Source organism: Etheostoma spectabile, chromosome 6 (assembly GCF_008692095.1).
Source record: "Etheostoma spectabile isolate EspeVRDwgs_2016 chromosome 6, UIUC_Espe_1.0, whole genome shotgun sequence".
NCBI lineage: Eukaryota > Metazoa > Chordata > Actinopteri > Perciformes > Percidae > Etheostoma > Etheostoma spectabile.
Window position 1 is genome coordinate 15,996,475 of NC_045738.1, and position 26,506 is coordinate 16,022,980.

The 26,506-nt window shown below is 40.2% G+C and overlaps 4 protein-coding genes across 6 annotated transcripts in view; all 4 read left to right on the plus strand.

Annotated features, from left to right (window-relative positions):
- The window catches only part of dhx16 (DEAH (Asp-Glu-Ala-His) box polypeptide 16), a 14,953-nt gene extending 9,333 nt beyond the window's left edge, over nucleotides 1–5,620 (plus strand). For both annotated transcript variants that reach the window (XM_032518960.1, XM_032518959.1), the window contains exons 18-21: nucleotides 382–544; nucleotides 1,181–1,342; nucleotides 4,381–4,554; nucleotides 4,880–5,620. In XM_032518960.1, the coding sequence (XP_032374851.1) occupies nucleotides 382–544; nucleotides 1,181–1,342; nucleotides 4,381–4,554; nucleotides 4,880–5,008 (628 nt within the window). In that variant the 3' untranslated portion in view covers nucleotides 5,009–5,620. The remainder of the gene's footprint in view (nucleotides 1–381; nucleotides 545–1,180; nucleotides 1,343–4,380; nucleotides 4,555–4,879) is intronic.
- A 1,010-nt stretch (nucleotides 5,621–6,630) lies between these two features.
- Nucleotides 6,631–14,182, plus strand: rnf183 (ring finger protein 183). 2 transcript variants are annotated; one of them, XM_032518997.1, is made up of 2 exons: nucleotides 6,631–6,788; nucleotides 7,505–8,666. In XM_032518997.1, the coding sequence occupies exon 2, from the start codon at nucleotides 7,567–7,569 to the stop codon at nucleotides 8,488–8,490; it is 924 nt and encodes a 307-aa protein (XP_032374888.1). In that variant the 5' UTR covers nucleotides 6,631–6,788; nucleotides 7,505–7,566; the 3' UTR covers nucleotides 8,491–8,666. The 2 variants fall into 2 exon arrangements, 1 of the variants encoding a protein (XP_032374888.1); XR_004332471.1 differs by lacking the exon at nucleotides 6,631–6,788 and adding an exon at nucleotides 11,947–14,182 and having other exon boundaries at nucleotides 7,505–11,857.
- A 206-nt stretch (nucleotides 14,183–14,388) lies between these two features.
- On the plus strand, nucleotides 14,389–17,960 carry mgat1a (alpha-1,3-mannosyl-glycoprotein 2-beta-N-acetylglucosaminyltransferase a). The gene is made up of 3 exons (XM_032518996.1): nucleotides 14,389–14,942; nucleotides 15,475–16,405; nucleotides 16,637–17,960. The coding sequence occupies exons 2-3, from the start codon at nucleotides 15,773–15,775 to the stop codon at nucleotides 17,333–17,335; spliced, it is 1,332 nt and encodes a 443-aa protein (XP_032374887.1). The 5' UTR covers nucleotides 14,389–14,942; nucleotides 15,475–15,772; the 3' UTR covers nucleotides 17,336–17,960.
- Nucleotides 17,961–18,552: 592 nt separating this feature from the next.
- sh3bp5la (SH3-binding domain protein 5-like, a) lies at nucleotides 18,553–26,506 on the plus strand. Its single transcript, XM_032517782.1, has 6 exons — nucleotides 18,553–19,262; nucleotides 20,268–20,330; nucleotides 20,757–20,885; nucleotides 22,647–22,813; nucleotides 23,834–24,005; nucleotides 25,155–26,506. Exons 1-6 carry the CDS (start codon nucleotides 19,029–19,031, stop codon nucleotides 25,695–25,697), a joined length of 1,308 nt encoding a protein of 435 aa, XP_032373673.1. The 5' UTR covers nucleotides 18,553–19,028; the 3' UTR covers nucleotides 25,698–26,506.

Sequence of the window (26,506 nt, forward strand, 5' to 3'; positions counted from 1 at the left end):
TCCTTCTGGGCTTCTGCGCACTTTTGACTGGTATACTTCCTCTTTATACTGATATGGGTCGGTACATTTCTTTGGAAGAAGAAATTTGAATATTATTTTGTTTGGTACTGCCCCTTGTATTGTTAACTTTGTGACCATTTGTTACATTATATAAAAAGATACAAGTCCGCTTCTGGAGTGGGTTGCTGGAAATGGATGTGGCACATCTTAAAAAGTTTTTTGAAAAAGAGACCTTGGCCTTTGAGAAAAAAAACTTAATGAAAGCCTGGTAGTTCAAGAAGGAAACGTTGTATAAGTAAGATGATATAAATTGTTTTGCCGTCTCTGTACATATCTCTGCATTTTTATGTACTTTTATTTCTATTTTTTTCCTCTTTCCAGGTACAAGTGTTCAGAGGAAGTGTTGACAATTGCAGCCATGCTGTCGGTGAACAACTCTATTTTCTACCGGCCCAAAGACAAGGTGGTGCACGCTGACAACGCCAGGATGAACTTTGTGGTGCCAGGGGGAGACCACCTGGTGCTGCTCAACGTGTACACACAGGTATAAACACAGCTGGGTAACAGCAGTTGGAGCTGAAGATCAGTTACCAATTTATTTGGCACAACTGTTCAGTCCAATGCAGTCCAAAAAAGCTGCGTATAATGTGTAACTGTCAGAGAGGTTTTCTTTCAGCTGTACATACACCTCTGAGGCCAACATTAGTGTAAGTGTCAATTGCTGTGTTCCTGTTATGAATTGTAATAGTGTTTATTATTTGTGTCTGACAGCTAAACCCTTTTTTTTAAGTTATCTTACCTAATATGCAAATATTTTGTGTATGCATAGTTGTTAGTGCATTGTTTTTGGAGTAGTTTAGATGGCTCAATAATAATCAACAACAGCATTTTGCCAACATTGGTCAATTAGCACTTTACTCAAACTACAACTGAGGCAGAGGGGAAAGTCATTAGTTTTGCAGGTATTAGGTCTTAAAAGTATTGGAAAAATTTCAGTTTCAAAGATGAGAGAGAAATATACAAAGAACAACTTTCATCCTGTAGGAATATTTTTTTGCTCATGTAATACATCTCGCAAACCCGCCGATGTATTTTAGGAACAATTGTTTCAGTCTTGAGATATTCTTAACTGGAACCCTGATGTTGTGCTAACTGCAGTCATGATGTCTTTCTCGCTCAGTGGTTGGAGAGTGGTTATTCCACACAGTGGTGCTACGAGAACTTCATCCAGTTCCGTTCCATGAGAAGAGCCCGGGACGTCAGGGACCAGCTGGAGGGCCTGATGGATCGTATTGAGGTGGAGGTGGTCAGCTCCCAGGGAGACAGCTTACCCATTCGCAAGGTCAGTGATACTGAGAAAGTTCCTCAGTTTTACCCCAGTTTCCTAAAAAAATCAGTATCAACGTTGGTTCCTGATATTAATAAAGGGTTGAACTTATACTCTGTTTGTGGCTCTGTGTGAACATTGCTATTAGTTGGGCATGTTACGTACATGCAGACAGAGTTGAGTTAAACTGAAACTGTCTTAGTGATAGGGTTGTAGCAACTAAGTTGAAAGCAGAAAAAAAGCAACACAGAGCAAACCTGTGGCATGCAAGAACCACTTAAAAATTCAAAAACATGGTGAAGATGATGCCTTTTCTAAGAAGACATTTGTTTCTTTTATGCCTCCGCGCTGTGGTTAGCAATAGTCAGAGGCATTGAGTTTTGGGGTTGTCCAAGGAAAAGGGCCACAGGTCGGAATCGGGTCCGTGGCCCCTGTGGCAACGACTGAGCCTGTGTACATGAGGCGCTCAAACAGGTGAGCTACCCAGGCCCCTCTGCCCAACCAGATTGATCCTGTCGGTCAAAAGCTCGCTTCTCTTACCATTAGGGTTAGCTCCGCTAACTAGAATGGGGATTGAATTATGTACTTGTGCAACTTTCCAAAGGTTATCGGACCGAATGAATTAAATTCTGAGAGCAAAACGAGTCATTTTTCAGGGCTTGTTATGATAAAAAAGGGGATCCACTAATTTACAGAGTTTAGTTTCGTCATCTGAATCGGTAGGAAAAAGTACTTTTGGGCCCCCAGGAATTGCGTGACGGACACAGAAGTTGTAATGCCACTTTTGGCTGCTGTGTCAAATAGGCTTTAAAGCCCAGCACACTTACTGGGTGTCTGGTTTTTGGTTATAACTTAAGAATTTTTCCGCTAATTTTGACAACATTCCATACAAATATCTCATTGAATAAAGTAATGACGTATTGTATCCCAATCAACTTAACTTTAATATAATGTTCTGCAAAAACACTTTTGTGGTCATTTTTCAAGGCCAAATCTCAGGAACAAAAGGGGGGACATTTGGTCGGATGCTAAATTGGTGACTCTAACCTTGAAACTGTGGTTATTAAGATCTTCTGAGCTGCCGGGTTAAAAATGTGAGTGTGAAGCATTCACAATTCACCAAAGAATACCCTTGATACCCATTGTTAATTTCTTCAAGGTTGTAGCTACATTTAATATGAGTCTGGACAGACATGGATGTAAACAAGAATGTAGTAATTCTAGTTTGTTCTAGTTGACTCCACCTCAGGCTTAACACTGGCTCAAGGTTAAACAACTTAAGATGAGTGACAATTGTTTAAAAGTTGACCCAGTGAAAGGAAAGGACTAATAATACACAAACGATCATTTTTTGGAATATCCTGTTCCCTCAAATCGAATATCATCTTGTAATCTGCATAACAGTCTCCAAAACAACATGAATAGTCACCCTCAGATATAGCCCCTTGCTTAAGACCACTTTGCGGTTGGATGCTGCCTGTCTCAAGAGAGTATACTAACCATGTTACGCCCTAGAAAAAGTACAGTACAGACGCTGTGTTATAGCCTTCTCAAATCAGTGTGTGTGTGTGTGTGTGTGTGTGTGTGTGTGTGTGTGTGTGTGTGTGTGGTGTGTGTGTGGTTGTGTGTGTGTGTGTGTGTGTGTGTGGTGTGTGTGTGTGTGTGTGTGTGTGTGGTGTGTGTGTGTGTGTGTGTGTGTGTGTGTGTGTGTGTGTGTGTGTTGTGAACGCTCCTCTAAACCACTTGAGATAAGAAAGGTTGTTTGTTTTATCCGTTGGGTTACACCTTTTTCCAACACATGCTGCCTTGCCTGTGTCACAAATCCTGCAGCCAAAAACCCAAAAGCAAATTCTATAGTAATTTAAACTTCAATAAATATAAATCATATAGACTTTGTAATTATTTAAATCTAAAGAAACTATCGCTTCAGAAAGTCTTGATGTTTATGGTTCACCCTTTTCTAAACAGTTGTATCCATAATGTGGATTTAGTATCATTGTCCTTGTTTTAATTCAAGTCAATTATATTCAATTTTATTTATATAGCGCTAAATCACAACAACAGTTACCTCATTGCGCTTTCCATAAAGAGCAGGTCTAGACTGTACTCTGATGTTATAAGCAAGGGGGAGGTGATGTCTCCGTGCTTATATGTAAAATAAGGAAAGTATATTAGTCATTTGAAATGCTTATTGTGTTTTGAGGCAAAATGACAGACAAACCTCCACATGATGCGAAGATGAGAAAGTTCTTACTGCTGGATTCAATACTAAAACTAGTTCTTAGTTGAATTTTCTAGAAGACGCTTCTAGCATCATGAGTATTAACTGGGCATTATAATGTTTTAAATGGTAATATTTATAATACATTTTACATTTTTTTAACAGTTTTTAAGTCATGTAATGCAGCATTTAATTGTCACACCAGCTATAAGAAAAAGCACTGATAACTGGAGACAGAAAAGAAGTACTAAAAAATGTTATGGTTGCTTGTCAATGAAAACCATGTAGCTCTGAATTTTGTGAAAAATGTGTTGCCACAAAGCTGAAAACACTTTTTTCTTTGTGCGTGACAAAAAATGACATTTTGGAGATTGGCAATATGCTGTACCTAGTCTCGCTTTGCCAGACCATCCTCCACAGCGCTGTGAAGGAGGGTCTGTTGTTTTAGTTGTGCATCAGAAAACTCAGATTGGACAGATAGTCTAGCTAGCTGTCTGGATTTACCCTGCAGAGATCTGAGGAGCGGTTAACCATAGTCCTCAGAAATCCAGAGTTTAAAATTCCAACTTAGTTTAAATTTGACGTGACGGAAATCCAGCCCAAAAGAGTGACATCCAGCGGAATTTTTACGGAAGTTGAACGTTGCGGATATAGACCATGCTGTACCTAATAGACTAAACAAGCCAGTTACAGCATGTTTGCATTTATACATTGCTTTTTGATCGTTAAATATCTCAAAACTGACCTGTGCTTTATTACATATAAATTGTGCATTTACAATTAGACTGTAGGAATCAGCTGTTGATAAACCCCTTTCTTGTCCCTCTCCCAGTCGGTGACGGCAGGATATTTCTATCACACGGCGCGACTGAGCAAAGGCGGCTACAAGACGGTGAAGCACCAGCAGACGGTCTACGTCCACCCCAACAGCTCTCTGTTCGAGGAGCAGCCCCGCTGGCTCATCTACCACGAGCTGGTCTTCACCACCAAGGAGTTCATGAGACAGGTCTGTTTGCTCATGTTGTCATACTGAAATACTCGCCTAAATCTCCCTCAAATATTTGCAGTAGTAGTTGTAGTAGATGTAGTCTGTTTTCCAGAAGCTTATCTGCCAATGTGAAAGACAATCATTAAACACAGAAAAGGCTATTATTTAAACGATTATAACATAGTCACGCCTTTCATTGATTTCCTTGTAAAGCCTCCACAGAATAAATGCTTGTAAGGAATGAGACAGCACATTCATGAGGAAGTGTGAGAAGTGTTCCTGTACGATGTCTAACTGCTTTTACATCCACATATTGATTATTCTCTCTCCTTCCTGCATGCAGGTTATTGAGATAGACAGCGGCTGGCTGCTTGAAGTGGCTCCTCACTATTACAAGAGCAAAGAGCTGGAGGACAGCAGCAGCAAGAAGATGCCGCGCAAGCAAGGAAAAACAAAAGAGGAGCTGGGCTGAAGAAAAGGCAGTTGCTCAGGGGACAGATGGTGGAAATAAAAAGTGCTGGGGCACACTCCCTTCCTCTCTCAGGGCAGGTTAAACGTAGAAAAATGCCATTGATTGTATAAAAATAAAATGGAAAAGTGTGGAAAATGCAGTTGCAGCTACATGGTTCTAGCCTGTCTTCAAGTGTTTGTCTTCAGTTGTTTTCTGCTGTAGACTGATATGGCATTTTGGATCAAATTCAACTGCATAAACTAACCTGAACACCGACTCGAAAGACGGGACTGGTGAGAAGTGGGGAAAAAAACTCACAGACTGGTATCTTGAACCAGCTGCTTCAGCAGCGCCACAGCAAGGAAACATTAATGCACTTGGATCTGAGTTTCCTGCATTACAAACATATATAACAGCAGTACTGACTCATTGGGTGGGTTCTTCAGCTCCTTTAAGAACAAGACTGTTGCTTCGTTTTCTTGGTGCTTTTGAAACTACCGGACTCTTTGTTGACTTTTTTTTTTTTAAATTGTGTATTTGTAAAAGCAGCGCTCTGTTAAAGTGTGCAAATTACTGAGGAGCCTCTATGAAGCTGAAAAGACTAATTCCTACAGCAATAAAGTTTTACAACCACTTGTTTTTGTCTGTTGGTTTGCAGCTAAGTAATTAGTCATCACATTAGTATTTACAACCTTTCAAGATTCAACACAATATTTCTTTAGGCCCCTATCATCTTTTTGTCATGCTGGTAAAGTTGTACTGGGACTGGGTTTGTTATTTAAAGACCTTTTACTAAATCAATTGGAGTATATAAAAAAAAAAACATAAAATTCTCTTTACTTTTTACATATTTGTATGTTTGGAATACCACCAGTGTGTTAATTCTAAACTTTTAAGCCAATCCAAAATGTTACCACGTATGTATCCTTAAGAATTCAGGGTCCCTCATACAGCAGCATTTTTTTAAGAGTAACAAAGCAGTCTGTTTGAGGAAGATTTTTTTCAACAAAGAAAACAAAACTGTTCTGTTTTTTTTATACTGTTTATATTTAAATGAGCTCTGGCCTTAAGATGCATTCTATTGTCATGAGGTGTAATCTCAGTCATTCAAAAAACTCTGAGTAACTGGGACTGTGCAGTTATGACAGTTAATGTTAGGCAGCTGTTCTTGTTAGGGTGTTAAACCCACAGTGTTAAAAGAGCGATGGAGGTATGACATGAATGAGGTGCAGTGTTGACAGTACTGAATCCTTGGTATGCAGCGATAGTGGAATTGTCCCTACAGTCACTGCAGTTTTCTAGATTCATGTAACACATAAAGCCCGTAGGGCAAAAATAAATATGCATGTGGCTCTCTTACATATCTGATATTGAATTCTTGGTTAAACTAATAGCCGAGAAATATGTATTAGAATTTTGTTAATTTAATTGACTATTAAGAAAATGCAGCTGTAATCACATGCAGAGCTGCCTTAAAGGAACACTAGAATATCAGTAGTATATGGGTTCTGATGAGTGTGGTTATCTAGGCTGCGATCTTAAGTACATGCAACACACATGAGACAAAAAAAAAAACACTGGCTTACTACAGCTGGTCCAACTGGTCTGACGAGAAAAGAAAGAGGAGGAGGCATCAGCAAAGAGGAGGGTTCACAGGACAAAATGCTGTGGGACAGTCAAAAAACAAGAAATGTCAGGAAAGCTGCAGACATAAGAGGACTACAGGGATTGGAGAGAGACCAGACTTAAATTGTCTTGTTTTTAGTCATTAAGTCAACCAACATTCAATCTACCTCAGCAGGTTAGTGTGTGGGTTTTCATACAAATAATGTCAAGGTATTTAATGTCTTGTTCTTTGTTATAGGAGCGTTTTTCTCTGCTGTTCTTAACCGATAATCTTATTTAGTTTGAAAGCCTCTTAATCCTTAATGAACAGAACATTGTACACTTGTCACTACACCTAAGGTTGATGCAAATGTCTTCAAATGCTTTTCTACACATTGAAGGACATCGGCTGCTAAAATCTCAGGTGTGTGCCTCCTTCAGGGTAAAATCTCAGAGTTAATGACTGACTTTGTAAAATGAACGGGTATGAGGGAATGTTTGCTATGACATTTCAAAACAATAAAGCCATGTCATAGACCAGTCCCACCATTTTGTTAAGTTTTATTTTACAGGTTTCAACCCACTAAGTCTGCAGGATCAGAAAGATCCCCATTTACATAATTCTGTTTAAAATACTTCTCATGTTTGCTGATGGTTCCTGTGCAGGAAAGACTATAAAACAAATACAGCAACTTTTTATCAGGGCAAATGCCCCGTGTGCATGTTGAATAACTGAAAAAAAATATATCAACAGGTAGCATTTCAATTGCAATAGAGATAGCAAAAAGATTAGCCATTATTGCTTCATCATCATGAAACAGCAATGGTGACTGTTATGGTTTATCCAGTCTGTTTCCTGTTCTGCTGATTTCTGTGAGCCAGTAAACTTATCTTAACTTCAATCTTCCACAGCTTCAGTTGGGAAACAGAATAAGTACCAGCCGGCACTCTACCTCTAACATCATCCCTCCAATATGAACGATGACGAGGAGAAACACAGCCACGGAGCCAGGCAGGCCCCCAACGTCAAACCCAAATTCAATCAGAAAGAACATAATAGCAAGGAGGACATGTGGAAGAAGGTTAGGCCTGTGAGGAGATCGAGGAGTACCGACTCGGAGAGGGGGGAGAGGGGGGAAAGAGGCAGGAGGAGAGAAAGAGACAGCAGGCGCCAGGCACATGGGAGTCAGCGGGGGAGGAGTGAGGAGACCCGGAGCAACAGGAGGAAGGTGAAACCCCCTGAAGATGATGTGGAGGACACTGAATGTGCTGTGTGTTTCTGCAAATACAATAACATCTTCAAGACCCCCAAGCTGCTGGTGTGCGGGCATACCTTCTGCCTGGAGTGCCTTGCTCGCATCAACGTAACCACTCCTGAGGTCAAGACCCTGTGCTGCCCCATATGCCGTGCGCTGACCGAGCTCCCCCACGGCCAGGACCTGCCCCGCCTGGGCAACAATGAGGACATCATAGGCAAACTCCCATCACACATGCAGAGGGCACTGTCCATCCGCTTCAAGCGTAGCAAGGGCAAACTGCTCCTGAAGAACCCTCCTCCCAGAAGCCAGATCAAGTCTAACATTCTCAGCCTGCCTCAAAAGAGCCACGATGGCCAGGTGACAGCAGGTGGTGACCTCCACTTGGATGCCATGGAGCAGGGAACAATCACGACCGCTGTGGTGAACGTAGGCAGGCCTCCAAACAGGGTCAGAGGTCGCTTGCGCAGGTTGTTCCGCTCGAACCAGTGCTACTACGTCGTGGTGGGGTCCATCATCGCCATCACTGTGGCACTCATGCTGGTGGGGATTCTGGCCTTTGTGATCATACCGAATATAAGGTCTGTGAGGCCAGGGTCACAGAGTCCGCCAAATACGGGCAGTCCAGGAACTAGACCCTGAAGGGGTCACGGGTGGACAGGCTGGAGAGACTTAAGGGGAGAAAGAGAATATTACTTAATTATCATTTTGCCTGCTTTTGTTCTAATGGTGAAGAAAAACAAAAGCACTGGAACACGTTCAGGCCAGTTCAGTGAAGCACAGGAATGAAGGAAAACAAGGGCACCAACATTGTTTTTTAATGAAGGACACGGCGACTCAGAGTTGCACAAAGGCAATAAACAAGGAAAAGAGGGCAAACCTGCATGTATGTTGTTTTTTTACTCTTTTATTAACATGTTTGTAATTAATGTGAAAGCCAAATATAGCCTATAACTGTAAATTCATGGACAGTTAATGTGCAATAAGTTGTAAATGTTGAATTGCGCTAAACATTGTAATATAAAGACTTGAGTATTGTTCAATTGTATCAGGCTGATTTCCACAACCAGTTTAAGGTTTGTTTGTAGAACAACTCATAATTAACCAAAGATGATGTATAGGCTATATACAGTAAGTATTTTCTTTTTCCACTTCGAAGAAAGGATTTTATTTCACATAAGCAAAGCATTTTTTTGAGACGGAAAGCTCATGGTTCAGTATTTCCAAAACATGTGGTAACAACTTTATTCATGTGAACATATGTTGTTCCTTTCTCTGTGTGCAGTATGGTGGGGATTTTCTGTCCATTTTCATGACATTTTTCTCAAGTAAAAACTGATTTTGTACATGTCTTCTTCAGACACTCTGGTGGTGTAAACAGACTAGTTAAAAATGTGGTTGGAATTGTTATTTTAGCTCGGCTGCACATCTCGGTTGCTTAGGTGACAAACCTGTTTGACAGCATGACTGTCTTTATGTACGTGGCATTGTTTCTGCTCAGTGACGTTAGCTGTGATGAGATATTGAGCAGAGGTGAGTTATGTATGTAATATGCCATCCAACTCTTTCGGTGTGGGGCGGACCAAACTTGACACACAAATCAGTCAACAACCAACTGCAGGAACGACATAAGCAAATATTAGTTCAGTAAAATTTAAGTCTGTTTTTCCTGCAGTCCTTCAGCTTATTGGCTACACTTTTAAACTTAAAGGCAAGTTTTAACTAGCAAGATAAATGCAGCACTGTGATATATGGTAAAGTAATGTGCTTCTATATTCCAATAATTGGTAAACAGTCTGTAAAACTGACAAAGGCTATACACATATAACTCTTGCAGGCCTGCCCCAAAAACAGTGGGGGAATGTGAGTATAGTAGGCCACATTATTCAGGGTCATTATTATTCACTTTACTTTCCTGTTTCCATTTTATGCCACTTTACTTTCTCCCACAACATTTATCTGACAGTTGTATCAATGAATAACAAACCTTTTACTTTTTAATTATATTTCATTATTTCCATCAATAAGTAAAACATATACCAGCATACTGTGTAGTTTCATACTCCAATCAGAGTACAACTCCTACTAATAACAGTATTCTACGCCACAGGATCTTAAACCACACTCATGCATGCTCAAACTCATACTTTAACACATGCACCTCCCCAGATAGTTTGACACCATCCATCCAATGGGGGATTTTAGCTTGTCTGTATTTTGGAAGCTCTGCTCTGCTCTGTGTATTCAATTTTGATTTTACAAATGTTGGTGATTCATTTTTGGATCTCTAACCAAACCTTACAAACCTTCTCACATTCCCAGAAAGCGTGTATTATTGTCTCCTTGTGTATACCACATTTTATACAAACAGGGGAGAAAGAGGCCTCAAAATTGATTTATTTTTAGTGTAATTTATTCTTGGCAGGAGTTTGTATTGTATAAGGCTGATTTTCATTGATGGTAATGGTGTTGGTTACATTTAGGCAATCTTTCCAGGTTATTCTAGAGTTATTTATTATTTTGGGATCATGTTCCAATCCTTATATATATATTTTTGGAGTGAATAGTTATCTGCCTGTGCTTCTTCACGGTGTTTGTACAATTTCCCTATTCATTTCTTGTTTCGTCCTGAGTTTAGGAAAAGCCTCTGAGTAGCCAAGAGTTTTGTAGGGCTATTATAGTTCAAGTCAAAGTTATCTGTTATCCAGCTCTTTAATTGAAGATACCTAAAAAGTTCCTTAATGCAAATTAACCCTATTACCAATTGTTCATCAATGAGTGACAAAGGAATAACAACTATTGGAGATATGACTTCTCATATAAAGCTATAAATGTAGCTGGTCCAAAGGCCCCAACCAGACACTGCTTTGTGTTGAAACCACTGGTTTAATTGTTCACTTTATAGTAATAATTGCTAATGATCACAATACAGTATTTACCTCACATTTCCCTCTGAAATGCAGTATGAAACCCTGTGGTAGGCCTACAAGAAAAGGTCCTAGATTCAGGTGCATCATATCTTATAAGCTGGAATGTTCCTACATCCTACTGTGTTTTGAGGTAGCCTACTTGTACTTTACTTGGGTATTTCCACCCCCGTTTCCTAAAGACACACCCCTCTAAGCCCCTTCCCGGACTATCGAGGCAAATATGGTAGGGTGCACCAGAGCAGAAAGACCCCCCCCCCTCCACTCCTTACGCAAATAAACCTTCATACGTTCTGTGACTGCTTGGATAGAGGTTAAACATTGGGGAACTAAAAAAAAAAAAAGTCCTGAAAAAAGAAGCGGCTTGTTTTGGATTTTATTGACCATGCTCCATGGCTTCCACACCCTCCACCTCTGCCTTGTCTGCTGTTCTCCGGTGTCGGAGAAATATCTGGACCAGGAATCCGCCGACGAAGCGGCCTGCCACCTCGGCGCACAGCCTCGGTCTGACCGGCGACTCGCCGGCTGAGCGCACCCGGTCAAAGCAGGCGTCAGCTTGGGAGCCTTCTTTCCAAGGAGACCGTGTACTGGTGGGAAGAGTATATACATCTCCCCATGTGGTTGTCATAATGTTGAGAGAAAAAGATTCCAATGAAACGAATACATTGTGTCCCGGTAAACTTTTGCAATCCGCAGGGGACGCGCACTCATCTGGTGTCCAAAACGCGCCGGTGCGCCAGCAGGCAAGCAGACTGACCTCTAACCTGCCTGGATTAACCATGTGCACTCAAATAATTCGGAAGATTAATTCCAAAACATATGCTCCACACATCTGTAAAGTGACATTTGTTCAGAAAACGAATGAATTCCCAGTTTTGAACGTGCTCATAACGTCTCCATGTGTGATGGAGAATGCGAGACAAATGCCGTCTTTCGTGTTAACTGGCTGGTCAACCCTGAAGAGTGGCTGCGTGTCTTTGACTGCTCTGGTGTCAGAATTAATGCTGGTGGTGTTGTGGAGGTCCAGCAGCAGCCCTGATGATGCGCTACAGCCTCAAAACATAAAAAACAATGCCTTGCAGGTGAGACTTCATGTAACACTTTTAAAATAATAACAAATCATGAATGCTACTATATTAGTTATTATGTCATTGTATACGTCCTCTTTCAGGCCAATGGACACATCCAAAGTCCCACTGGCATCACCTGTTCCAAGGACAACTCCGGCTCTGGACACATGATCCCGGAACGCAGACCTGACTGATAGCCCAGTCCAAGGCCTCAGCACCAAAAATACACACTGTGATCCAACCTTATTTATTGACTTTTACTCGGCTTTGAAAATGCACAAAGCACATTTGGACTTTAACCCAGTGACACAACAACTGCTTGTTTTTAGAACAGTTTTTTTTTTTTTTGCTTTAAGGAAAAGTAAGAAATTCTGTAACAAGAAATACCTGAGAAACATCAGCCACATGCCTTGTTTAGTACATTAGTAAGACTACTGGTGGAGAGGAGGAAAAACTTATTTTGCAAACATGGAATGGAGTTAAATTAAAAGTAGGCCTGTTACATCTCAGAAAATGGAAATATTTAAATCACATTTAAGTACAAAGTAATTGAAAGATTTGTACTCATTCGTTCCTCTTGTGTTTTGAAGATGTTTGCTTGATTGGTTTGCTTTTTTATTCTTTCCAGCTTTTTAAAACAATGTCCTGTAAAGTATAAAAGTCATGACGGAAGAGGTCATTCAGATCTTTAGTAAAAGTAGCAGTATAGCAATGCCTTTTATTGCCTCATAGTGTTATTACTACTTTTAATTAAAAGATCTGAGTGTTTCTTCCACCACTAAATATGAGGCTGTACCGTGGCCAGTTGTTAGCTTAGCTTAGCTTAGCATAAAGACTGGAAACAAGGGCAAGCGATGGCTCATCTGTCTCTGTCCGAAGATGAGATCTTACCTATACCAGGACCTCTAAAGCTCATTAATTAACACGTTTTGTTTCATTTGTTTAGGTAATAAGCTATGTGGGCTACAAAAGCTGATGGCAAAAATTACAATTCACCAGTTAAGGCCTAACTAGTTGACACAAGTAACTCTGCTGGTTGCCTGGCATGTGGCACTATAGCCCAGAAATATTTTGGCACGTAAAGCCCCACAAAATGTCTTTACACTACTTCTTCTTTCAACAAATGAGGTATAATATGTTAATAAGCGAGTTTACAATGCTGGTAGGCCTGATTTGTCACATTTGGACAGAGGTGTGGTCTCCCACACCACAAGTTCTGTCATGTCCACTGCACCATCACTACAACCATTTAACCTTTATTTAACCAGGAAGGCCATTGAGAACAGGTTCTCATTTGCAGTGGCGACCTGGTCAAGAGAAGCGTAGGCATACAAGACAACATATAGTTTCAAATTCAACATAGTACAGGAAAACAGAATACAATAGGCTATAAAATTACAGATTGAATAGGCAGTTCAAGCTGCCGCAAAGTGAGGTGTAAATAAGTTGATGGGTGTGTGAAAGTGCTATGGTGATAACATAATATACATGAAATAGACAATCTACAACATTGCTGGGGAGTAGAAAAGAGTCAGAGTACAGTTAGTGCAAGATGTAATCTAATCAGAGATGGGGATCAGTAATAACACCGTAAACATGAACAGTCTGTCAAAATGCTGTGCATAGTAAAGAGGCAATATACAGTTAGTGCAAATATTTGTAGGTAGTGTGGTAAAAACATGAATAACACACTACACATGATAATACAGCCTATGTGAATGTTAAATGCTGTGATGAAGTAGAGAGTCAATGTACAGTATGTGCAAAATTAGGACTATAGTGATGTTGAATGTTGAAAGACAGTAATATTTAAAGGCTGAAATGTAGTAAAGAGTCATTTTAGAGTTAGTGCAGGTTGTGGTCTGAATAGTGAAGTAGGTGTAGATGTGCAAAAACAAAAAACAAAAAAAAATTGTATGACAAGAAGGTGTTGCTACAGTGGTGGGGAGAAATACAGTTATGCATGCCAGGGCAGGTGCAAGGTTTCAAAAACGTGTAAACAGATGTGGAATGGGGCTTGTCAGAGACAGTGGGATAGGGTGTATAAAAATAATACATGAATGATTCTGAGGTTGTAGTCCCCCACTGCTGCTGAAATAAGACGGTGAAAGAAGTAGATCGAGGCTACTCAGAAATTTTGCTCAAATCAAAGCAGCAATGCCACAGTTTAAAAATACTCTTTTACACGCATTCCAAATCAAAAGTACACACTCTTGACAACAATCAATTACTGGATTATAATTAGTAGGCTAATTTATTTTGTGTACATAACTTTATTGGTGGGGCTAATTACTTTTATATATGTAGGGTGGCTCAATAATGATAATTAATGATAATTCGTTAATTCTGTATTCATTTTCTGAATCTGCAAAGTAGAAATTGATATTAAATAGGCCTACGTGTAATGGAGTGTAAAGTACAATATTGCCCTGACATTTTGCAGTATCATAACATGGATATACTCAAATAAAGTGGGCTACAAGCAGTACCTGAAAATCGTACATAACTAGGCCCGCAGTACAAGACCTTTATTATTTAGGAAACACCCTACAGATAAAAAAGGATGTTATATAAACGCTGTTATATGCTGTTTGAGAGGTTGTCATCAGTGTGTAGATAATCAAAACCACATATCTCCACTAAACCAACCACTTTGCCACTGACTTCTCTGCAGCTCCAGCAGAAAATGTATGTTGTTACATAAGATAGGATCTCTTCATTAACATATTTTGACACCACAGTGTGTAAAAGCAGACGATAAATGTTTACAAAGACATCAAAGGTTGCTGTTTCTTAATTAGCTCCGCTGAGAGCCTCTCGGACGTCTAAGTGTTGCGTAATTTCTCAAGGTGACAGTTAAGGCGGGACTTCCCGTGACTGCTCGCTACCCAGGAAGTCGTCGTGTTACTTTTCCTCCTCCTCTTCCAGTCTTGTGAGAAACAAGATCAACTAAAGGGGTGTTAAGTTGCTTTTATAGCCGGGAAACTAACAAGAGAACAGTTACACGTCGGCTTCAAACCGTCCTTTCGGCTCGTGTTGTTTACTTCGCTGCTTGTCATCGATGATATGGCCACAAAAAACCAGACACGCTTAAAAGGTAAGGGCTAATTTCAACACGCTCCTCCTCAAGCTACAGTATTTACAGTGTATCTGGTATAACCTGCTTGCTGAGCACTAGGGAAGACAGCGAGGTAAGAAGTCGGTGTTTATGGTTGTGTTTTATTGTCTAAATAACACGGTTTGGCGTATGTTTAGCGAGGCAGCCACAGGTGATAAAATAAAATCGATCAGAGATAGGGTGAATCATCACTCCAGTTCACATGAAGCAACTTCCTTCGAAATAGACATTAGCATTTATAAACTGATTCATTGGTTTCATTTTTTAAACAATGTTGTTACTTCCACTTTGTTGTCACTTTTATTGAAAACTTTATTTTCTTTAAGTACTTTGTGTTCCCTTTTATTGGAAATGTAGGTTCTTAACTAGCAAAGTTAGTACTTTGCTCTATTATTATATTGTTGTTTGTTCGGTTTTCTATGTGTATTGTATGCACCAAACACCCCAAATTCCATGCAAGTGTAAACTTACTTTGGCAATAAATCCTACTCTGATTTTGTGCTTATTTCAGATTTAAGAGGATATTAAAAGTTGAGGATCTGTCAGAATCACAACTTTACTCCAAGATGAGTCCTGTCCATCATATTCCATCGATCTTCACCATCATTGACACTGTATTGTGTCCCTATAACTTTAGTAACTTCCCAGTGTGCCAACAACGTGTGACTCCAGAGCTCTGATTATGTGCTTGTGATGATAAAAAGGCTGCCTTTTCCATATCCCATACCTATTGTCTGTAACAAGGACACATCTTTCAATTCCGACCCTGTCCTCCTGAACCCACCTTCCTCCCATTTAGTTTCTGGGCGATGTTTCGCAAGAGAGGCTCTCTTATTCTTTGTGGCGCGTTCCTGTTTATCACCTGGAATGCCATATTGGTGCTTCTGCTGTGGGGCAGGCCCTCACCCAGCCAGCCGGGCGAGACGGGCGGAGAGCACGGAGAAGTGGCTGAAAGGCCCACTAATGATATGATGGGAGACGTGCTCCGAATGGCAGACACGTTTGAGGCCGAGCTTGAAATGCAGAAAGAAATCCTGATGCTGATCAAGAATCAGCAGTCACTGTGGGAGCCGTCAAACGGAAACGGACCAAAGGTTGTTGTCCCACGTCAGCCTGTCATTCCCGTGTTAGTAATCGCCTGTGACAGGGTCACCGTGAGGCGCTGCTTGGACAAACTCCTGGAGCTCCGTCCTTCAGCAGAGCTTTTCCCAATTATAGTGAGTCAGGACTGTGGAAACGCCGAAACTGCTGAGGTGATCCGTTCTTATGGAAATCAAGTAGTCCATCTGAAACAGCCGGACTTGTCAGATATCGCTGTGCGACCAGAACATAAGAAGTTTCAGGGTTACTACAAAATCTCCAGGCATTACCGCTGGGCTCTTAACCAAGTGTTCAAGACCTTTTTTCATTCCTCTGTTGTGATTGTAGAGGATGACCTTGAGGTAAACATTTCATCAATAAGTGGCATCAAATTGGTCCAGTTCATGCTTTTTAAAGTCTTTAATGAGATTCAAAAGCCTATGGTTACATTTAAATGTTAATTATTTTTTAATATAAAACAATGTATATGATGGATATTTTCACAGCTGTTATTTTATCCTTAAAACGGTTGATTTCACTTGTTGACAGGTGTAATGTTAAACTAAAATGACATAATTCATCTCCTACCCTAGGTGGCGCCAGACTTCTTTGAGTACTTTCAAGCGTTGCTGCCACTCCTGAAATCCGACCCCAGTCTGTGGTGCGTGTCAGCCTGGAATGACAATGGCAGGGATGGCTACGTGGATCCAGGAAAGGCTAACCTGCTGTACAGGACAGACTTCTTTCCAGGTCTGGGGTGGATGCTCCTTAGGGAGGTGTGGGAGGAGCTGGAGCCCAAGTGGCCCGCTTCATTCTGGGATGACTGGATGCGTCAGCCAGAGCAGCGCCGCAATCGTGCCTGTATACGTCCAGAGATCTCACGAAGTTTAACCTTTGGCCGGAAAGGAGTGAGTCTGGGTCAGTTTTATGACAAGTACCTGCGATACATTAAACTGAATACCGAATTTGTGTCTTTCACCAAGTTAGATCTGAGTTACTTGAAGGAGGAGACATACAGAGAACATTTTGAGAAGGAGGTTTACAGTGCTCCCCTGGTTACATATGAAGATGTTAAGCAGGGGCAGCTAAAAGGAACTGGGCCCTTCCGCCTTCAATACTCAAGTAAGGACAGTTTCAAAGTGCTGGCCAAAAACCTGGGAGTGATGGATGACTTAAAGTCTGGAGTCCCAAGGACAGGATACAGAGGAGTTGTCAGTTTCATGTCAAGAGGAAAAAGAATCTACTTGGCGCCTCCTCCAGGATGGACCCAGTATGATCCCACCTGGAGCTGACTATCCAGAAGACAGTGTATGTGGATAAGCCTTTTTTGTAATCTCTGAATGTCAGTTGGGGAAAACATTCCAGACCAAAGACTGATGTATTTAAAGTTTCTCTTTGAGCGAATGATATGTAAGTCTTTAATAATGCTGAATGGATTGCCTCTCTTTCTATTGTTGCCAATGCTACTCAGGTCTTTTTCATTACTCCGAAACAATCTTATAGTGTAGGATACAGCCTGAACAGTTTGTTAGACACGACCGCTGTAATTCACCAGATATCTATTTTTATATCCTGCTAATTGTGCACATGACATCCATTAACGTATTCAATGCAATTACCTAATTTGCCACTTTTGTTTAAATTATTTGCAATTAATGGTAGTCTATGTGAACTGTTTATGTCTGGTACAAATATGAAAATACATTCTGTGGTATGGTTGCTTATGGTGGTGGTGACTGGTCATACCTGCAGTATAATCTGTCATTTGATTATCATTGTCTTCTATAAAAAACAGTTCTTCCAGCTTACATTTGAATGTCACATGATTTTGTTGAATGATTCTTCAATGTAATACACCTTGCAGGTTTGTAACCTGAGTTTGTATATTTTGGCATAAAAAAGCTATTTTCTTTTTGATGAGTTGCTTAGTTCAGTTAGCTTTTACAGAAAAAATTCAGTTCATATTAAGACAAAATAAAACTTTAGTTATCACGAAGGAAATTGTTGTGCAGGTAAAGCAGTACAAAGTGGGAAAGAGTGCAACTATAGAGTGCAAATAAACAAAATGTAAACCGTAAAGATGATCAAAAAGGTGCAAAACCCAAATGCACACAGTGCCAGCAATGTAAACAGGTGGCCACTAAGTGTTAATCAATATTACTATTTAACAGTAAGGTACAAATTTAAAAAATACACGTCAAAACAGCTGACCGTAGAGATAATGAACATGCAAGTAACTAAAGAGTAAATCTTTACAGCCATTATTCAAACCCAACGAACATTTTAAATTCTAGTACAGCCATGATATAGCTACGATCAAGGATTGAGAGACAATACAGAATATACTCTAGTGTTGTAACACTAATGAGACATTCAATTTCTAGAAAGATATAGAAGTTGTATATTACGTGTTTGCTGAAACGTTACTCGCTCAATTTCATTCTGCATCTGTGCCAGTGTTGTCTACGGTAGCCGACGTGGCTCAAACGTTTCAGCGCATCCGTTTCAATTCTAATGCTCCTCTATTTACTTCATTTGTAATGATGCTGATGTGAGACAGAAACTGCTAGCTAGCTAGCTAGCCTAGCTAAAGTAATAAAGAACCGATAAGAGATGGAGAAGAAAACACATGTGATGGGGGGACATACTAATTGGTCTCCTCTTACGTTTCATCTGAGTATAGCTATTTGTTATCACCTATTTGCTGTTAACTAACCGTCACTTTCTTACTGACGGTGAGTCTTTTAGCGAGCTAGGGTGCAGGCTATGCTAGCTTTGCAGTGGGTTCGTGTTTCGGTGTAATCCGGTATGGCAGATTGCAAACTCAGCAACACTCGCCACCACCGAAAGTATTTTCTAATTTACCCCTGCTGAGTAACACAACCGTTGTTATCAGGACCCGGACTTTTAGGTTAATTAGCCACCACGTCTGCTGGCGAAGCAACCTTAGCTAACGCCGCTGCTAGCGAAACTGTGTGGCCTGGAATGGAGCCAGGCGACTTGCGAGAGAGCCCCGCCGGATCCGGGGAGTCAGACGTGGGGGATTGGAGGGAGGTTATTCCCGGTGGGGACGAGGAGGTAAAAGCTGCCGAAACTAATGGAACAACACTAGAGACGGCGCTCAGGGACACCTGCGAGGAAGTCGAAAATGAAAAACAAAAAGGAGCTGGTGAGCAATTACACAGCCCCTACGAGGAAGAACTGGACCCCAGAATCCAGGTATCAGAAACTGTTGTTCGCTTTGTCAGTGGTTATTTAATCTCCATCAAGCAATGTTAACATATTAATCAACCAGGATGTAGGCATTGCTAACAGTACCTGGTAGCTAACACTGGTATGATTTTGATTGAGCCTAACGGAGAGGTAACGTTAACTTTAACTATGAGTGGCTGGTTATGGTTCGAAAATGTTCGATTCCGATACCGTAAATTCGATACCTGTTCCTGAACAATACTTTTTTCGATACCAATTTTAATGAAATCCATTTAAATAAAAATATATTACAATATTATACTTTATTGTAAAATATGTCTAATTTTTTAGCTTCACACCTATGTGACGCACACTGTAGTCAAGCCTCTCAAAATACAACAACACAGTGACCCCAGTCTCTGTGCATATGGCTTTACGGCGTTTAACTAGACGGCCTATCAAAACCATTATGAGGTCTTGAGATTTACTCCTTAGCGATTAAAATTTGGCATTGAATGCAACAGGATTTATTTTATACTCAATACTATGGATGCAATTCGGTCATAAGTATCGTATTTCAGTACCCAGCCCTATAGCTATGTGTCTATGCGATGTGCATAATCTGTGCAAATCTGGTTGTCAGCCCTAATGTTCCTCCTGTGCATTCAACCATTCCACCATTGTTTAAATGTAATCATAATACTGTATATGAGATATATACTGAAGCTATGTTCATCCAACTCTATGTGTTAAAAGAATATGCAATTTCTTTTTTCTAGTTGTTGCTCGAGGCTTCTGCCTCCTAAAAGGAGGTTTGTCCTTACGTCTGTCGCCTGGGGCTTGCTCTTGGTTGGAATTGTTGGGTTTCTGTAAATAACATCACAGAGTACGGTCTAGACCTGCTCTTTTATGAAAAGCGCAATGAGATAACTGTTGTTGTGATTTAGCGCTATATACATAAAATAAAATTGAATTGAATTGAATTGAATTAAATTAATAAGGGCCTAAATCAGCACTTTTTTCCCCCCACAGGAAGAGTTGGAGCATCTTAATGAAGCCAGTGCCGAAATCAATAGACTAGAGCTCCAGTTGGATGTAAGTAAAACATAAACATTTCTTAGTATACGGAAATACACTTTCCACCTAATTAGGGCATTTGTTTAGTCTTCCTACACGTCTGAAAAATATGGAAAACAGATGGAATGAAACATGTTGATATTGACAAAACTCATGAGAAATGTGAAAAGAACATTAACTAACACCCTAAGAATGTCTTAAGAGTCTTTCTCTGTTGTTGAATATTTTGTTAATTTACTCAGATGGTCCTCACCATTATGATACTTTTGTTTTCAATATCTTTAAGCATAAGGTCTGGAAAAGTCAGAACCTGTTAAATGGAAAATGTTTTAGTGCAGATAGTTATACACTCAAGTGAATTGATTGCTCACTTGCAGCCATACTCCTATGTGGAATCGAATCAGTCATATCTAATCTTGTCATTTTCATGCATTAACCATCCAGGATGCCAGATCAGGGTACCGGAAAATCCTCACAGAGTCTGCCAGGAAGCTAAATGCTCAGAGCTCTCAGCTTGGTGGCTGCATAGAGAAAGCAAGACCTTACTATGAAGCTCGTCGCCTTGCTAAAGAGGTACACACAAACACCATGTGTGTCTAAATATATTTAAATGTGTACCACAAGTTTAAAATATTGTTGTTTAAAGGCAAACTGGAGTATGTACTCATGGTGTAAATTTTAAGTTTTAGAATGATAGAATATTATATTTGCGCAATATTACAATATTTGCTGATATCAAAGTCTTCCATGATACGATTGGAATTTTATTCAATTCAGGGGCCTGAGATTGAGACATCATACAGTGGCTTGAATAAGTTTACACACCCATGCTAAAGTTGATTTAAAAAAAAAAAAAAGGAAAATCCAACCTTTTAATGACACTAATTTTCTTTGTGAATAAAAAAATGTATTGTAAATAACTAATTTTTTTCCTTAAAATAAAGGGGGGCATAAGTATACACACCTCTATGTTAAATTCCCATAGAGGCAGTCACATTTTTACTTTTAAAGGCCAGTTATTTCATGGATCCAGGATACTATGCATCCTGACAAAATTCCCTTGGCCTTTTGGAATTAATGGGGAACTTTTCATAAGATCATCTCTCAATGCAAATCACACCAGCTATTAAGCCAACTGAAATAAAACCATTTACAATACATTATTCATTAACAAGGAAAATCGGTGTCCTTAAAAGGTTGGATTTTCAAAAAAAAAATTAAGAGCAATTTCCAAAAGATATTTTTTATTCCTCTTTTTAATCAACTTTAGCATGGGTGTGTAAACTTATTCTAGGCACTGTATATCCATTTAACACAATTAGTTACATTTATATTAACTCACAAAAAACAACTAAAATATAATTTGTCAATTTCATTATTGAACTCTTTCAGACATTTATATGAAAAAGAAACTTATTTTTAACAAAAAATAAATATTAATGGGAATTTCAAAATGGTAAATAAATAAATCCAGATTGAGGTATTGTTACACCCCTAGTATGTATGCCTTTAAATACAGTATAATAGAAATACAGCTAACTATATTGAGATGCAAGAGTTCACAATACTAGAATAAATATAGTGCCTAAAAATGTTTTTCGTTCTAGCCTCAGTGTAAGCACGGCCATGTGAAGTGTCCTTAGACTCGGCACACAGATTCAAGGGTGTAGACAAATTGGGATCTGATTGTTCAGACAGCATTTAGGGGTGGTCAGGGACACATTTGTCCACATAAATAGTGTAGTGCTACTACAAATGCATTCCTGGCTGCAATAGAAGATTTTTTTTAAAAGGACTTTTCCGAGTGCCTACAATATAGCCTTACAAACCCCCTACACACTGTTCTTTACCTATGCCAAACAACATAGAAAAGATTTTGAAGATCATGTCTTCCCTGTATTGCAACAATTTCAGTTATCATCATCTAAAAGTATATCTGAGCAGGAAACAGAGCTCTAATCACAAGCAGTCATTCAATATGCATGTAAGATTCATTCTAATGCCAGGTGTAAGCTGCAATCCAACTTTACTGGATGTAACCATACACACAATCCAAATACTTGTTCTGCTACTGCAGGGGCTCTAGCAATATTGTGATATTTTCTTTATGGGGAATTTTAAACATTTAATTACATACTTTAAAATAAATGATTGTATTTATTTACCTAACTGTTACTATATTTATTGGCCGGATGGACTAAACCTCATTATATTTGTAAATTACAAACACAATTTCACAGAGATCTGACTGTAATTGGATTTAACAGAACAGGGGATGTGTCCTTGTCATATTCCACTTCTGTGTGCTGTACATTTTCTGTCTGCTCTCCGTAGGCACAGCAAGAGACCCAGAAGGCAGCTTTGAGCTATGAGAGAGCGGTCTCTATGCACACAGCTGCCAGGGAGATGGTCTATGTAGCAGAGCAGGGCTTGATGGCTGATGGCAAGAACACCCTGGATCCCACCTGGCAGGAGATGCTCAACCATGCTACTTCCAAGGTAACAGAGAGGCGGAGACATGCTGTACACGTGCTATTAAACAATAATACCAGACCTGGGTTGAGTGGGCCATGTAGAGTATGGTCCAGGATGGTTTCTAGTGTCTCCAATGGGATGATACATGTTTTAAAGCAAGGTAAAACATTAACTGAAAAGTACATAGAACAAAAATATTATCTAAAACATGGTAGATAGTGCCATAGGAATAAAACAACAGGCGTAATCAGTGTAATTCCCTTACTTTGTATTTTTATCTGAGTGTTTTACATACTAAACAAAAGAAGAAGTCAGATGCTTCCACAACAGTCACACTCATGTTTGACAGTTAAAGAGCCCCTTTTATACTCCTTTTCAGCATCCTATTTGTACTCTTGGGGTCTAATACAATAGGTTTACATGCATTGAAGTTAAAAACATGCTAGGTTTTTCATACTGCCCATTGCTGCAGTGCCTCCACCCTCTGTCTAAGCTCTTGTCCCGCCTTCCTGAAAAGCCCAGTCTGCTCTTATTGGTCAGCTGGCCCACTCTGTTGTGATTGGTCAACCAAATGTAAACTAGCCACTGGGTTGGCTGTGCTTACGCAGGCCGCACCTATGTATAGCACAAATGAAAAAATGGGCTAGCTGTCTCAATCAATGACATCATTAATTGATGAATTTCCAACAGGAATGTGGGCGACCCGTTTTAGGCGGTTGAGAAAGTGCTGTCTGTGGGAGAGAAAGGCTCCCTTCGGAGTGTAAATGTTTTTTTTGTACTTTATACATCTATTGCAAACACAAAGAGACAAATCCATAAAAAGCATTATAGTGGCTCTTTAAATACAGATCAAACTTCAGTGGAGACAATGATAGAATGAAGTGTGTGTGTGTGTGTGTGTGTGTGTGTGTGTGTGTGTGTGTGTGTGTGGTGGGTGTTGGTGTGTGTGTGTGTGTGGTGGTGTGTGTGTGTGGTGTGGTGGTGTGTGTGTGTGGTTGTTGTGTGTGTGTTGGGTGTGTTGTGTGTGTGTGTGGTGTCACAGGGTGAAACGAAGCTGAGGAAGAGCGACTTCGCAGTGAGAGGGAGCACATGCGGGTCACACACGCCTGTCAGGAGGCCGAAGCTCGGGTTCAGATGCTGCAAAAGTCCCTAAAAAGAGTCATTGTGAAATCCAGACCTTACTTTGAGCTCAAGGCCCAGTTCAACCACATACTGGAGGTAATGCAGACATACAGAGCACAGAGAACATACCCTGTTTGTGAAACCTTAACCACAGACAGGATGAAGAAAATCAGTTGTTCTGTTGCGTTGTAAATATGCTGCTGAGTTGGCAAAAAATGCTGCAACATATTCTGTATGTTATGGATTTAGTGGAGGTCACTGGTAGATTATGGCATAAAATCAATTCGGGATGGCTATGGTTAGGATTTTATTGATACGATACTGCTTATCAATACCGATACTCTTATCGATACTACTTCTATAACTTGGTGCAAAGAATAAAGACATAAAAAGAGTTTACAGTTATTTTTATTTTTCAGAAATAAGTTAAATTGTTTCCTGTATACATAATCAGACAGGAGGAATTTCTTCAAATGTCTTGTCTAACAACTATAAGCAATACAAAATCAGTTGCCAGAACAGTTCACGCTGAGTTTAACTGAGCATAAGAACTTGGAGGAGCAGCTTGTTATTAAAATGAGAATAGATGGTTCACCTTAAAGGTCAGTCAGCCCACATTATGTAAGTGAGCCTGGACCACTTTAGCTCGTTGCTCACGTTGGGTCTAACCCGTCACTTTAATCAGCGGGTGGAAAAGGCTTGGTCCTGACTGGTTGACGCATTTATTCTTCGACAATTAAACTTTACACACACTGCACTGCTAGCTTGACAGCTATAACCTTACTGTTTAATATTCATCACTGACACTCACGCACACACACAGACACACACAGACACACACACACTCTCTCACACACACACACACACACACACACACACATATACAAAGTTCTAAGTTCAAGGTTCACAGCTATCTTCATACTCCTTGTTACACACACTGTCTGTCTCTTTTTCTTACTCTCTGCGGCTCACTTGTTTACATTATACACAAACACACTGAGATATCTCTCAAAGGAGTTTGCTACTTGTTGTATAGCCTAACACATTTTAGTTTAAAAAACATACCATACTTGGCAGCGTGACATCAAAAACAATAGCAGTGCCCTTTGTCCAGGAGCTTGTCGATATTGCGGTACTGACAAGTCCAGAATTGGTATCAGTTTAGTACTGGTTCTTGAAACCGATCGCTAAAAATAATTGTTAAAATTGATGATAAAAGTGTCTGTGCCCTCTGTGTGACTCCAGGAGAACAAAACCAAAGTGCTGCAGCTGGAACAGCACGTAGCCAAAGTAAAGACCCGCTACTCCATTGCCTTAAGAAACTTGGAACAAATCAGCGAGCAGATCCACGCTCAGAGGGGGAGGGACCAGGCCCAGGGAGGATGCACCAGTGTCTGCGGTGGACGGAGTCCCCCCGTTGGAGCAGAGTCCGACATCAGAGTTAAGAAAGAAGGCGGAGCCTGCGGCGGTGGTGCAACGGGGAAGGATAGAGTGGCTGCAGCCATTGACCTGGAGAAATACAAGGACAAGGAGAATGAAAAGGAGAGGGAGCGGGCGGGGTCGGATTCCCTTTCGGTCTTCAGCCTGCAAACCATCGCCTCCGACTTAGAGAAATATGACTCCATTGAGCACCTCGGGGACCTCAGCGATGTAGGGAGCGTAACCGGGGATGAGGGGGAGAAAGAGAGAGGCGGAGTGATTGATAGAAGAGACAAGCTGGCGGAAGCAAGCGCCAAAGAGCGCCAGCAGCAGTTCTACAAGCAGCACCACCGAAGCTTCAGTTTGTGAGGCTGTCATAGACATAGCATATAAACACTTCAGAAGTAAAGTATATGAGTTATCAAAAAAGTACAAAATAGGGCAAACATCCCTAACACATAGGTACCAACCAAAGTAAAAGATAGCAAATTGGCTGCAAAGGTAAAACTGGTGTAATGCAGTTATAGATGTATGATATATGATGGTGTAAATAAGCACATGTATGTTGACTGACAAAAAATTCTAAAGCTGACACTGATCAATAGTTAATATTGCAGCCTAGTTAGAACACTACTGAATCTAAAGAACTTTCAACCCTCCAGGACAAGTATACAGTATATTCACTCCCTCTGAGGGATTCTGGGTAGAATGTGTTCCTTGAGCATATAGGAACAGCGAAGAATGATCTTACTTTCCCTAATCGTAATCTAATTTGGCGGGACTAGTTGTTCCCCCTACAGTCTTGTCTAGTCTCAAGGTAGAGGGGGTCGCAGAGTCTCTCCATTATACACTGAAATCCACACTCCTATTCACAACTCATCAAGTTGGCGTGCAGGAAAAAATGACAAAAACGATTCACTGTCAGTGCAGAGTGAAAGCATGCTTGAATTCACATTTCATATATATATTTATTTCCAGTAACAAGCTGCAAGCAGTGCTTTATATTTTGCACGAGAGAATGCGTTTTTTGAAAATTCCTGAAATGATGAATGGAGTCTGAAAGCCTCCTACCACTCCAACAGCATGCACTCCTAGTTAGCTATCTAAACAGACATTGCTGACATGTATTCAGGGCTATATGCTGATACAAAAACTAAGATTAAAGCTAAGATGATGAA

Coding starts and splice junctions, on each gene's coding strand:
- rnf183 (XM_032518997.1), top strand. CDS start 7,567: ATGAACGATGACGAGGAGAAACACAGCCACGGAGCCAGGCAGGCCCCC.
- mgat1a (XM_032518996.1), top strand. CDS start 15,773: ATGTTTCGCAAGAGAGGCTCTCTTATTCTTTGTGGCGCGTTCCTGTTT. Junction 16,406..16,636: donor TTGTAGAGGATGACCTTGAG/GTAAACATTTCA, acceptor CTCCTACCCTAG/GTGGCGCCAGACTTCTTTGA.
- sh3bp5la (XM_032517782.1), top strand. CDS start 19,029: ATGGAGCCAGGCGACTTGCGAGAGAGCCCCGCCGGATCCGGGGAGTCA. Junction 20,331..20,756: donor GACTAGAGCTCCAGTTGGAT/GTAAGTAAAACA, acceptor TTAACCATCCAG/GATGCCAGATCAGGGTACCG. Junction 20,886..22,646: donor CTCGTCGCCTTGCTAAAGAG/GTACACACAAAC, acceptor TGCTCTCCGTAG/GCACAGCAAGAGACCCAGAA.